General features: G+C 36.3%; 1 protein-coding gene across 1 annotated transcript in view; it reads left to right on the top strand.

Moving 5' to 3' along the window:
- The window catches only part of LOC107703225 (talin-2-like), a 175722-nt gene that overhangs the window by 141103 nt on the left and 20081 nt on the right, over positions 1-14538 (top strand). Inside the window, exons 31-44 of the mRNA XM_016505777.1 lie at positions 358-451; positions 1090-1179; positions 1267-1389; positions 2158-2301; positions 2441-2602; positions 2784-2924; positions 3817-3998; positions 5731-5863; positions 7286-7387; positions 7800-7970; positions 8921-9067; positions 10238-10339; positions 10427-10546; positions 12680-12826. Of these exons, the coding sequence (XP_016361263.1) occupies positions 358-451; positions 1090-1179; positions 1267-1389; positions 2158-2301; positions 2441-2602; positions 2784-2924; positions 3817-3998; positions 5731-5863; positions 7286-7387; positions 7800-7970; positions 8921-9067; positions 10238-10339; positions 10427-10546; positions 12680-12826 (1858 nt within the window). The remainder of the gene's footprint in view (positions 1-357; positions 452-1089; positions 1180-1266; positions 1390-2157; positions 2302-2440; positions 2603-2783; positions 2925-3816; positions 3999-5730; positions 5864-7285; positions 7388-7799; positions 7971-8920; positions 9068-10237; positions 10340-10426; positions 10547-12679; positions 12827-14538) is intronic.

Here is a 14538-nt window from a genome sequence, read left to right on the forward strand (position 1 = left end):
TGTGTGTGCGTGCAAGCTGCAGAATCCTCTCAGGTACCACAGGAAAGCAGCTGCTCTTGAGGGTTTAGAGCTAGATTGATTGATTTAGTTTCCTTAATGAAGGAGAGAGTAGACTGACACACATACATACCAACACACACATACAGTACACTTACTCGCATCTTGGCTCATATGAGTGTAACAAAACCTAGTTTTGTCATGATTCTGGTACATTTCTAAGACCTCAATGTTAGTGTTTGCTTCTTATGTTTAGAAGGGACTGAAAGCTCAATGAGTTTGTGAAAAATAGATTTGATATGTGAAGTCTTTAAAGGAGCTTTTTGTGTCAGTCTGACTGTGTGTGATTTTCTGTTTCAGAGCGGTCACAGAGAGCATTAATCAACTCATCACACTGTGTACCCAGCAGGCACCAGGACAAAAAGAGTGTGACAATGCTCTACGAGAACTCGAGGTACTTGAACACACACACACTTAGTCTCTCGCAGTTTTATACATTTTATATTTGAGATTATTATTGATGAAATTATCATGATATTGTACTTCTATGAATGTCAACAAAAGTCATTGTTTTCTTATAAACATACAAATATGTATGAATATGAATATTACAATATATTATGTTTTTTGTATATATATATATGTGTGTGTGTGTGTGTGTGTGTGTGTGTGTGTATATGTTTTTAATTTTTTCACATATATTTCGACAAACAGTATGAAATAAGCAAGATGAGGGCCTCTTTGTTTTTCGTTAGGTCTTCTCTGGTTGTCTTATTCATATAAGATCAACATTATATCATATTTGGCCTTAGCCACAGGTCAATCATGTACTCAAGTAGAGCCAACGATGATGATTTGGGGTCTGTGAATGATTATAATTTGTCAAAACCTGTGTGTGTCTCCAGTAATCATTTTGAAATGGGCTGTTTCATCCTCACATACAATGCTTTTTGTTCATCTTCCGAATAGTGTGTTTTTTATTACATTTATGAGCCTTGAAATTCTTTGATATACTGTAAGTTAAAAATATCTCAACAGGCATGTTCAAAATCTTAAAGGATATTAACTTCTCCCTCTCCCACATACATACAGGCTGTTCGAGGAATGTTGGACAATCCCAATGAGCCGGTCAGCGATCTCTCTTATTTTGACTGCATTGAGAGCGTTATGGAGAATTCCAAGGTAAGGAATCCATCACAATATTCCAGAATTCTCTAAAGAAACTTGTTCGTTCCAAATGTTTACACATCTCGCCATCTGACTGAACAGGTTCTCGGGGAATCCATGGCTGGAATCTCACAGCACTGTAAGACGGGAAACATGCCAGCATTTGGGGATTGCGTGGGTGTGGCGTCCAAAGCGCTGTGTGGGCTGACTGAGGCAGCGGGACAGGCGAGTTTTCAGCCAGATAGTGTCTGATGCTGCTCCCACAATGCACTTGTAACATTGTGCTTCAGGAATGCAATTATAAATTCAATAGCTAAGTTTCATCAACATCATTTGATTTAATCAACAACTTGAAAACACGTTTGCAAAACATTTAGCTTTGGTAACGTGACATTTCTGAGGGTAACTGAATAGTTAGTGGGAAATAATGTAGGATAGGGCTTGTTTTGATCCATCATAATATAATATAATATAATATAATATAATATAATGCTGCATTGGTTTTGTCAGCAGAGAAGTTTTTCAGAGGTGGAAAAAAAAGTTTAATTTTGATATAATTAATATAAAACATTCAAAAAATAATGCCAAGTGCACATTAATTGTGCACAATAAGGAAAAATTGTCATATAATAAATATTAATATATTAAATAATGCTTGTAAAAATAAAGAAAATAATAGATTTAAAAAAAAAAAGTAAGCTATGGTGCTATTGGTTAATATTAATTATTGCTGTCCATGATGCCTTGGTTTTGTCTGTTGTTTACTTTTTACTTTTTCGTGGAAAAAGGTTAATTTTGATGCGATTTATTATTAGGAAATTTAAAGTATAATGTAATATAATATTAAATAATAAATATAAATATAAATAAATGTAATTAATATAACAATATTTAATACATGTAAATAACACATTAAAAAAATAAATAAATGAATAGAAATTATCAACTGATTTACTCAGCTGATTATTTTGGCATGCCTTTATTTTTCTTCAGGCCTCTTATTTGGTAGGTGTCTCAGACCCAAACAGTCAGTCAGGTCATCAGGGATTGGTCGATCCCATCCAGTTTGCCAGAGCCAATCAGGCGATTCAGATGGCCTGCCAGAATCTGGTGGACCCGGCCAGCAGCCCATCCCAGGTGACTGTTTGGTTCTTTGGTATCAAGTCAATATTAATCTTAATTTTTTACTTGTCTTGTCCATATTCTGATTGGCTTTTTTGTGATTTTAATGATTTTAATCTTTGTGGCTTACATTCTCATCTATTTGTTTGTGTAGGTTTTGTCGGCAGCTACCATTGTTGCAAAGCATACCTCGGCTCTTTGCAACGCCTGTCGTCTGGCGTCTTCCAAAACAGCCAATCCTGTAGCCCGGAGACATTTCGTGCAGTCAGCCAAAGAGGTCGCCAATACCACGGCTAACCTTGTGAAAACTATAAAGGTACAGCCTGCCGTTAATTACCAAAAGGTCATTTGGTACCAAAGAAACTGAGAATTGATTGAATCTTGTGCATTAGCATGAAGACTGTGAGCTTATCTGACCATTTGCAACCTTATAACCATCGATAAAGCATTATTTATGTGTATAGATTGAAGTGTGATCTCTCTGCTGTGTTTCTCAGGCCTTGGATGGGGATTTCTCCGATGAGAACCGCGAGAGGTGCAGAGTGGCCACGACCCCACTGATAGAAGCTGTGGATAATCTCTCCACCTTTGCCTCCAACCCTGAGTTTGCCAGCATTGCTGCGCAGATAAGCCACGAGGTGATGAAATACTTCATACCACAATATTTCATTTATTTATTTATTTGTGTGTGTGTGTGTGTGTGTGTGTGTGAGTGTGTTTAATATGGGTACTCATTCCACTGAATTTTTAGGGCTAAATTTTGAATCTTGAACCAAATCTGGAGGACATACAAATCTAAATGCAATGCTCTGGGGTTAGGATTTGTCTGTTTTGGGCATTCCAGACGAACTGTGTAATAGTGAATCTTTCTATAGGTTACAGCAGATTTATAGCTGAAATCTAGTTGTTATTAACTATAAATTCAGCTTAATCTGTTGGAGGTCCATGTGTGCGTGTGGTGCATGTTCAAATTCTTTGTGTATAAAGTATGGTAAAATGTACCTACACTGCCTTCATGAATAACTAGACGACTCCTCTGTCTTTGAAATATTGCCTGTAATGTTGTGCCAAAACAAAGTGGTTTCTCTCCATTCACTGACTGTTTGACACTGGACTTCCTCACAGGAAGTCTAAAAGGTCAGTGAGTGTGGATGGGAGTTTTGTGGTGTTTTTAAACACAAGTCCCTGACAATTTTATCACCTCAGTCTCTTTGGGGTTTGTGGGAGTTTGGTTCTGTTCTTACAGCAACTACAAACATCTTGTTTGTTTTTAATAGAATTATTTAGGATTGTGTTTGTATCAATATTCGAATATTTTTGGTGATTGATACAATTTTTGCATTTGATGTTCTGATTTTTGAGGGATGGGTTATATAAGAAAAAAATATTTAAAAAAAAATATTTTTTTAAAAATTTGTTAATATTTTCCCTTTATATGTGGTACACACATTTTTATGGGACTTTAAGAACAAAATAACTAAAGAACACTGTAAACTGAATTGTATTAAACATATTTCTTTCCAATCCCAGGGTTCAGCAGCCCAGGAGCCAATCCTTCATTCCGCTCGTTCAATGCTGGACAGCTCCACCTACTTATTAGAGACCGCCCGCTCTCTCATCCTTAACCCCAAAGACCCGCCCACCTGGTCCATCTTGGCAGGCCATTCCCGCACCGTGTCGGACTCTATCAAGAGCCTCATCACGTCCATCAGGTCAGCATCATGCAAATAAATAGCTGATTTAGCAGTTGAGAAAGATGCACGTGACCGGTTTGGCGAATGTGAAAAGCTTGCGGCGGCATCGGTCTCCATCAGGTGTTAAATAATAATAATGTGGGTAAAAGATGAGGTTTAATTTAAACTTCTATTAAATAACTCGAGAGCGAGCGTTATTAACAGCAGCAGCTGTTCAGTCTGCACACGCGCTCTCGTTCCCTTCTCAAACCTTCCCTCACACAGAGTCTGTTCCCCTCGTTACAGCTGCCGGGGGAAGTAATATCACCAACAAGCAGTGAATTGAAAAACCAGGGAATGTGTTATAAACAAAGCCAATGAATATAGAATAATTATTATATTAAATATATTCAGTTGAAACATAAAGTATAATAAAACAACAGTTAAGCAAATTAATGTATAAATACACAAAACTGTCACAATAATTGTTAAACATCAATTTCACCTGTTATATTATACATTTAAATATATTTAATAAATGTGTGTTTATTCTTTGGTGTCTGTTTCCTAATATGGATAATATTTCGTTTAGATTTAAGTTTTTATTAAACAAACACTGCTGTTCAAAAGTTTGGTGTAAGTAAGATTTCCTTTATAGAAAATAAAAATATTTTATGCAGCAAATCAGCATATTAGCATGATTTCTGAAGGATCATCAGACACTGAAGACGGGAGTAATGATGCTGAAAATTCAGCTTTGATCACAGCAATAAATTAGATTTTAAAATGTTCAAATAGAAAACAGTTCTTTTAAATTTTAATAATTCACAACATAACTGTTCAATCAATTATTTAAAAAAGTTTTTTTTTTTTTAATAATCAATTAAACAACGTAGTATTTCTTTCTTTTACAAAATTGCTGGTGTTTTAATTCAGTTAACAGTGACCATAAGACAATAAATATACATTAAATAGTTATTGCAGAGGTTTTGATAAAAGTTTAAATAATCAGGGATCAGCTGTAAAAGTCCTGCATCCATAAAACATTAATAGGAATAATAATAACAACTAAACACAAAAGATAAAACACTGGCAAGTAAAACTTTATTTAATTATTTTTTAACATTTAAGACTTTTCTTTTCCCAGAAGCCAACAGTAGGTTTGTTTTTTTCTGAAGGATCGTTTGAAGGCTTTTTTTCTGTAAATAATAGCTGAATAACAGTTTGTGTCTGGTGTCACTGGGTTGTATTTTGTGGTAAGTGACTCTTTCTGGGTTTCTCTCTCTACTGAGAGTGCAGAGAGTGATTGAGGAAACTGAACACAGATCAGACACTCATCCACGCTTCTGCACAGAGTGCGAACAGACGATCTGATCTGAGATCAGTGACACTGCCTTCTCGACTGTAACACTCTCAGCAGTTGCAGGAACAGCGGCTGGGCTCGCTGCCCTCCACATACTGTCCTCCCAGATCAACCAATCAGAACTGGAGCTCAGCCAGCCCTGTGTGCGTGTGTGTGTGTGTGTGTGTCTGTGTGTGTGTCTGTGTGTGTGTGTGTGTGTGTCTGTGTGTGTCTGTGTGTGTGTCTGTGTGTGTCTGTGTGTGTGTCTGTGTGTGTCTGTGTGTGTGTGTGTGTGTGTGCGAGCAAAGACACCCACGTCTGCGCTGACTCGTGTACAATATCCGGATTGAGTTGAAATACCTAATTCAATTAAGCCGAAGAACAATCCACGGCAACCCTGTAGCAACCTCGTCTCCTCTGTTGTCATAGGGACAAGGCCCCTGGGCAGCGGGAGTGTGACCAGTCCATCGACAGCATGAACAAGAGCATCAGGGACATCGAGCAGGTGTCCCTCGCTGCCGTGAGTCAGAGTCTGCCCCGCAGAGACGACATCTCGATGGAGGTAAACCACTAAAACACTTGTCTGTTGTGTCAATACCTGCCGTCACACATTACGTTTCATTAATGTTGCTCTGGTACAGTCTTACTTTCTATCATGTTTACAACAGCTTGTGTTGTGAAGCCAAGCGTTATGAATCTATGGAGGACTTAGAGTGCTGCTAAAAAAAATTTAATGAGTTATTAATGTATTGTATCACTAATAAAAATACATAAACTACTTTTCAATGTAACAAATAAACAGACATTTAAAAATATTTATCTCATGTTGCATAAAATTTAGCGTAATATTATGTAATAATATATAATAGAGTAATAATATTTAGAATAATGTTAATAATGTTTTAAATCATTTTGAAATTGAACATTTAAATAGCATTTTGATAAATGCTATAAATTGCTTTTCTTTATCCACTTAAAAAAGCCATGTTGTTAAAAATGGCATTGGATAGTTCACACGTGGGAGCAGCTAATGAAATTTTAAGACATTTAATATTTTGTTATTCATGTATTGTTTAATTGCTGCATTGAACTACATTTTTAAACATGAATTAAATATAAAAATTAAAAAAAAAGATCTATGTATCTATTTGTCAATTTTACAAGTAATTTCTTTACTTTTTTTAAATGGATGAATAAATCAATACTTGATTCATTTTATTTTTAAGTGGCACCACCTAGTTCTCCATGTTAATGATTTTATGTATCAGATTTAGTGTTATTTTAGAATTATTTATATGCTTTTAGAATTTTAATAATTTGAAGTAGCTTTATTTCTATATTTTCCGTTTTATTTTAATTTTTGTTTGTTTTTGTAATTTTATGTGCTTTTGGCATTTTTTTTTTATTAGTTTTTTGTTTTTTGTATTTGCATTTAGCTTTCAGTTTGTGTTAGTTTTTGCTAATTTTATTTCAGTTCCAAGGAAACCTTTCTCTTTTTTTTTTTTTTTCAAAGTTTAAGTTTTTCATCTAATATTTATATTTTATTTCAGATTTTTTTCAATGAACAAAAATGGTTTTTAATAGTGTGTTTTATTTAAAAATCAAACAGGTTTATTGTACCTTTAATAGTTTAAGAATTTGATACTGTACCTTTAAGAATATATACTGTGAATGACATCTGTTTTGATTGGCTATCCTCCATGTACTGTTCACTCCACGGTGGAGCAAGATGTGGAAAACTGGCATCGCTATGTAAATGTGGCTAGTCATATGTTAATAGTTTCTGTGATGATTGTTGAATAAAGAATTCGTTTTTTTTTTTAATCGTGTTCTTTTGAAAGTTGTCACACTTTGATTTCAAAGGAGCAAATTGATATTTTTCATATTCTATACCCCTTGTAACTTTAGTGCTAGTATTATTTTGGTATTATGAAATGTAGCATTAGTGTTTGAGCAAATGCTAATGTGACTCTGCCCCCATCAGGCTTTACAGGAGCAGCTGACGTCCGCCGTGCAGGAGATCGGCCACCTCATTGACCCCATCTCCACTGCAGCGCGAGGGGAAGCGGCTCAGCTCGGACACAAGGTAACGCGGACATCAAAAGTGGAAGTGCAAATATGTTACCGCTGCAGCCAGTCCATGATTGGCCAAATGCTTTACACAATTACGAAATGTTCCTGGATCAACAACATTGTCCTTCATCATACCTCCATATATATTATGTCTATTTTGTGTAAATCACACAGTGCCATTTGAATAAACATCATGAATTGATTACATTATGACACATTATAAAAATGTGTCCAATTTGTTTTAATTAAATCCGGCTTTGTTTGTTGGAGCAAGATTGATTGAAAATGATTGTCAGCTTGTCAGTCGAATAAATAGCTGAAAAGTTGTATCAGTTCCCATCTATATATCCCTCTTGCCTGAAATATATACTGGAAACTGTATGTTTGCATGCCAGATGGTCTTGACGCATGTTTTTTTCCCCCAGGTGACTCAGTTAGCGAGCTACTTTGAGCCAGTGATTGTGGCGTCGGTGGGACTGGCGTCTAAACATGCCGACCACCAGCAGCAGATGAACATACTGGATCAAACCAAAACCCTGTTTGAATCTGCTCTACAAATGCTCTATGCAGCCAAAGAGGGCGGAGGAAACCCTAAGGTACGACACATGGAAATAACAACACATGGGGGTGTTTTTATGAAAAAAGCTTGATGTTCTGAAACCACCTGCAGCATCCGACGGCACATTCATAGAGCTTCTGGTTAGAAAGAACAGACTTTGATTATGTGTGTGTTGATGAAGTGATGCTAATGGGTCTGTGTTGCAAGGTTATTATAGTTTTTTTATAATAATTTTTAAATTATTTTTATTTTAATATCGTTTTCAAATTTGCTATACAATTCAGTTTAGTTTATTGTTTTCAGAAAGGATGCGCGTTCTCCTCTTTTTTTTCTGTTAATTATTGCGTTGCGCTGCGTGTCTGTTTTTCTTCAAAGCACCAACTTAGAATGCCTAATTTTGGTTTGCTTGCTTGTGTTACGTGAGAAAATAAATAATTTTGCCTACCTGATGTAATAGATTTAATGCGGGTGCGGTTCGCAACTCGCAGTCTTTGTCAAACGGGTCTGGTCTGGTACAGAATTAAATTAGTGCTGCTGTTGGATAACGGGTCGAGTGTTCTGTTAAGTAGCTACTGCTGGTGCACGTTTACCAAACAGGACCCATGCAGGACTCTGCTTTAAACTGCTTTGCGTCTCTGCATAAGATAACCTCACGTGCACGATGCGTCATTTACAGGTATTTCCCTAAACCGCCGGCGCCACACAGCTCATATATTTTTCCGCCAAGGGATGAGAACGTAATGATTACGAAAACGATTATTTATTTTTGATAATTATTATTTTATTTCAGTTAGTTTTTCAATAACTGTTGTTAGTTTCGTTTCTTTTTAGTTTTTCAATTATTTTGTCATTTTTATTTTATTTCAGTTTACGAAATTGTTTTTTCATCAATCGTTTTCGTCTTAGTTTTAGTTTTCATTTACGAAAATAACCTTGCTGTGTTGGCCATCTTTATCCCATTAGCCACTAACTTTTTTGTTTTTGCAGGCGTCCCACACTCATGATGCCATAGCTGAAGCGGCCCAGTTGATGAAGGAGGCAGTTGATGACATCATGGTGACCTTAAACGAGGCGGCCAGTGAGGGCGGGATGGTGGGCGGCATGGTGGAGTCCATCGCTGAGTCCATCGGACGGGTTAGTGACTCGATATTGAAAACATAGTGGATGACCATTTTTCCAAATCCATTGCTAATATCAGGAGATCAGGGGGCAATAGCCAAAAAAGTCCATATAATAATAACAACAATAATAATAATCCTAAACTTTACTTTACCATATATATATATATATATATATATATGGCCAGTAAACTGTATAACTGGTATATATATGTTACACAATTTTTTATTATTATTATTAAAATGAAAAATAAGTGCACAAAGAACTAAAAAGGAAAAAAAGAACAGTTTGACCAACACAGAAAATTATCATTTTTAATAGATATTCATTATTTCATTATTTTATCATTATTTACTCTCAAATTTCACCTGCATTTGTATATCATAACCACATAAATACAGAAACATAAACTCATTCACAGTCTTATTTGATCAGTCATACTCAAATGTTTTTGTAATGGCAACTACCATGTTTAATTGACATTATATACAATATTTATATTAACTTTTTTTCATCTTTAAAGGGGTCATATGATGCTGCTAAAAAGAACATTATTGTTATTGACCAACAATAATAATCCCTATAAAAATAAATAATTACTATTATTATTGTTATTATTATTATTATTATTATATATGAAAATACGTGTATGAAATTATATAATTAAGTATATATGAATAACAACAAAACTGTTTTTTCATATTTATAATAATATATATCTAAAATAAAAGGTTTCTCATGTAATATAATATAAAATATATGTTGACTAATAATTTCTGAGTTTATAAAAAATATTTAAATTAATTGATTTAAATTCCCCTTTTTATTACAAATCAATGTTATTTCTTAACATATATATTGTTTTGTTTTATTAGATAGCTGTAGAATGTTTTCTGATCAAAGTCATCTCTAGCTGGCACTCATATATAAATGTGTCACAGATACTACAGCTGCCTCTGTATCTCATTATTAGACTGAATTGGCACAACATCTCCATTTATCAGCTCTGGATGCATGCAATCTGTCATTATGCTGTCATGACTCACGGTGGAAGACAATGGCAGCCATTTGAATATCTGCACTTTGATCATTTTCTGCGGGAATGATAGAACGCAAAGATGGTAATTTGTATTAGGACTGGATCCAGCATTACATCACTGTTATCCGGGTCTCTTTACTTCACAGATGGATGAAGGAACTCCGCCAGAGCCTGATGGCACTTTTGTGGATTACCAGACCACCATGGTGAAGTTTTCAAAAGCCATCGCCATTACTGCGCAGGAAATGGTGAGGACACTCACTTAAAATGCTTCAACATCCTCTCACATCTTTAGTCACTGTATCAGAGCTTATACTTCTGTTATGTGACCCTAGATGACGAAGTCAGTGACATGTCCGGAGGAGCTGGGTGGACTGGCATCTCAGGTGACGGTGGATTACAGCCAGCTGGCACAACAAGGCCGTCTGGCAGCTGCCACTGCTGAGCCAGAGGAGGTGAGGATCAGTCCAGCAAGTGTGTCTCTACCCCCACAGGAGCATTGATCTGAGAAATGCACATCTACAGACACGCTAATGGACGCGCAGATGGCCTAAACCTCATATAAACTCTACACAGATCACTTAAAACTGAAACTGAATTAGCTTTGAAAATAAAATAAAAAACCATCCAAAAATGTCATGAATTTAATTCATATGACAGCCCTGCATCTTGAAAAAAAGATCTGCTTATTTGCAAAAAATCATATTACCCAATTTCATGATGCTGAGTTCCAAAATATCCATCAAATACAGATTTTTCACAAAATAAGAATGACGATTCTTATCTATATATATATATATGTATACTGTATATACTGTGTGTATATATATATATATATATATATATATATATATAAGAATCTGCATTCTTAATTTGGGAAAAATCTGTGAATATATAGCTTTAATGCACTTATCAAAATAACAAATGATTCAGTTTTAATAACAAAAAGAGGTATTCAAAATGTGTCATTTAAATTACATTCTGTAAAGTAGTGGAAAAAGCAGAAATCTGGCATAAAATAGGCATAAAGTAATGACTTCAGAATCATTCATGCATGTGAAAATTGGCTGAGAATTGAACAAATAGTTGTAACCTGGCTCAGAGGAAGATTTTTTTGCAGTTATTCTGGGATAATACAAGACTTCAAATATGAGAAAAAAGACTTCTTCACCTTACAACTGGTTGTTGAAAGCAAAAAAGCTACAGAATGCATATCTTTTTTCTTTTTTTTCTTTTTTTTGCCGTTATTATGATAAGACAGTATGTTGACAGGAAGCGAAGTGGGAGAGAGAGAGGGGGATGGGATCAGGAAAGGTCCTTGAGCCGGAACTCGAACTCAGGAAATGCATCAGAAATACATTATATTTTGTGAGAAATTGTGACATACTACAGCCAAGCAGGCACTATTTTTGGAATCAGCACTTTAAAATTAATAAGAAACAAATATTTGATTTCATTTCAGCGAATATGATGCAGGATAGCTTTATTATAATTATAGTATGAGTATTATTAAATATATATGAAAAAAAATGTAGATGAACTAAATGGAAAAAAGAAAAAACTTTTTGACCAACACAGTAAAAAAAAAAAAAGTATATACTTTTGTTATAACAGAAAGATTTCATTTCAGCGAATATGATGCAGGATAGCTTTATTATAATTATAGTATGAGTATTATTAAATATATATGAAAAAAAATGTAGATGAACTAAATGGAAAAAAGAAAAAACTTTTTGACCAACACAGTAAAAAAAAAAAAAGTATATACTTTTGTTATAACAGAAACTTAAGTCATTATTTACTGAAAAACTTGGTCTTTATTCACTCTCAAATCTCACCTGTGTTTGCATATCATAACCATTTAAATACAAAAAAAAACAAAAAAAACTTTCATATAAAAACCATCTTAATGGCACTTGTTCACTATCCATTCGATAGATTTGTGTGAGAAATAGATCAAAATTTACTGAAAATCTTTATTCACTCCCTATTTATTCACTAGGTCATTATTCACTCTCTAATCTCATCCACAACTGTGTATCATAACCACTTAAATATAATAAAAATAAACTCATTCACACCTTATTTAGTGCAAACACATGCAACTTGGTCAGTGTTGTATAGCAAACCTCATACTTCAATTTTGCATGGAGTTAAGCCTGTGAACAAGGGTGCGAACACCAGCCGACACATTTCACACCTTTGCTCTCTCCATATTTGAAAAAAGGAAGCCGACACGTGGACGCGGTAGTCACCAGCTCTCTCTTCCCTAGCGTTTTACATAAGCGGCCATTACCATTACCATAGCAACCGTGCACCCCCACAAGCCTTAAAAGCCCGTTGTGATATTCATAATGAAGAGCCGCCCACCCATGGATCTGTGTGTCAGGTAATGAACATACAGTGCTGTCGGGCCCCCTCAAAGGCCGTCACAGTCACTTCTTAATTATTGGATAGAGTTTTATTGAACGGAGGCAGTGGCTTTTAGAGCAGTCGCAGAGCACGAATACATTCGGATTTAGACCCAGATTCAGGCTGACTTGGATGCCAACTCTTTCTTAGACTTGATATCATGGCTGTATTTCCAGGTGGGATCTCAGATCAAGACTCGGGTGCAGGAGTTGGGTCACGGCTGCATCTATCTGGTCCAGAAGGCCGGAGCCCTGCAGATGAGCCCGACAGACAGTTTCACCAAGAGAGAACTGATCGAATACGCCCGTGCCGTCACAGAGAAGGTAGGCTCGCTCAGGATATGGGAGGCTGTTACTTCTGTTCGGTTTGCTGCATTACTTTTTGTTTCTATTAACTTTTCATTACCGTATTAGAAAATAATGTTTTGAAAGCCTCTTCTGAGTACGCTTACAAATACTGCTGATTTATTTAGAAGTATGCTACACTTGCTAAGGCAGTGGTTCCCAACCACGTTCCTGGAGCCCCCCCAACACTGCACAATTTGCATCTCTCCTTTGTCTGACACACCCATTTCAGGTCTTGGAGTCCCTACTAATGAGCTGATAATCTGAATCAGGTGTGTTTGATTAAGGAGACATGGAAAACTTGCAGTTTTGGGGGGGCTCCAGGAATGTGGTAGGGAACCCCGGTGCACACATTCACATTGTGAACAATAAAACAGTTAAAAATTATATTTAAACATATTGAAGGAGGGACCAAAGTCTTATGTAGAGACCAGAATATCATAAGGACTTTAGAGGGGAGTGTTACCACTCACAACACCCTGGCAGTAACATAGCAACACCCTGTCGCCTACCCACAACACCCTAGCAACGCAGTGGCAATCAGCAACAACACCCTAAAAAATAGCATAGCAACACCCTGTTGATTACTGACAACTATGCAACCACCCACAACACCCTAACAATAACATAGCAACATCCTGTTGACTACCCACGACACCCCAGCAACACATCGGCAACCCCCAAACCACCCTAAAAATAGCATAGCAACACCCTGTTGATTATTGACGACACCTTAGTAATAGCACAGAAACACCTATGCAACCACCCACAACATTCTAGCAATAACATTGCAACACTCTGTCGCCTACCCACAACACCCTAGAAACACATTGGCAACCACCAAAAACACCCTAAAATAGCATAGCAACACCCTGTTGATTACTGTCGACACCTTAGTAATAGCACAGAAACACCTATGCAACCACCCGCAACACCCTAACAGCACATTGGCAACCACCAACAAGACCCTAAAAATAACATAACCATACCTTAGCAAAAGCATAGCAACACCTTCAACTACCCTTGACACCTTAGTAATAGCATAGCAACACCCATGCAGCCACCAACTCCCTAGCAATGGCATAGCAACACTCATGTGACAATCCACAACATCCTAGCAACCTCATAGCAACACTTTTTCAACTACCCATGGCACCCTATCAACCTTATATCAACACCGTAACAACCATCCATAACGCCCTTGAAACCACATAGCAATGCCATTGCTACCCACTGCAACATCTTAGAAATAACATAGCAACACTCTTTCAACTACCCACTACACTGTAGCAATCACATAACACCTTTTAAACTACCCACATCACCCTAGTGACCGCATAGCAACACGCCGGCAACCACCCATAACCCTAGCAACGACATGGCAACGCCCTTGCTACCCTCCTCAACATCCTAGCAATCATATAACAACACCCTTTCAACTAAACTTGCTACAGCATATCAACCACATAGCAAAGGCCTTACAACCAACAACAACACCATAGAAACCGCAAAACAACACCCTGGCAAACACAACACAGACAGGCACAATGAGAGTCGCTTGCTCATTTCAATGACTACACTTTTCATTCATAGTTTTTTTCTTTCTTTTTTTTTTCAGCTGTTTTTATACCATTGTTGGAATGAATGCTGGAAGCCCCGGTTGAGAATGTTTAGAGTAGATGACATTCATC

Source organism: Sinocyclocheilus anshuiensis, unplaced genomic scaffold (genome assembly GCF_001515605.1).
Source record: "Sinocyclocheilus anshuiensis isolate Anshui unplaced genomic scaffold, SAMN03320099.WGS_v1.1 scaffold1597, whole genome shotgun sequence".
In the NCBI taxonomy this organism is placed as follows: domain Eukaryota; kingdom Metazoa; phylum Chordata; class Actinopteri; order Cypriniformes; family Cyprinidae; genus Sinocyclocheilus; species Sinocyclocheilus anshuiensis.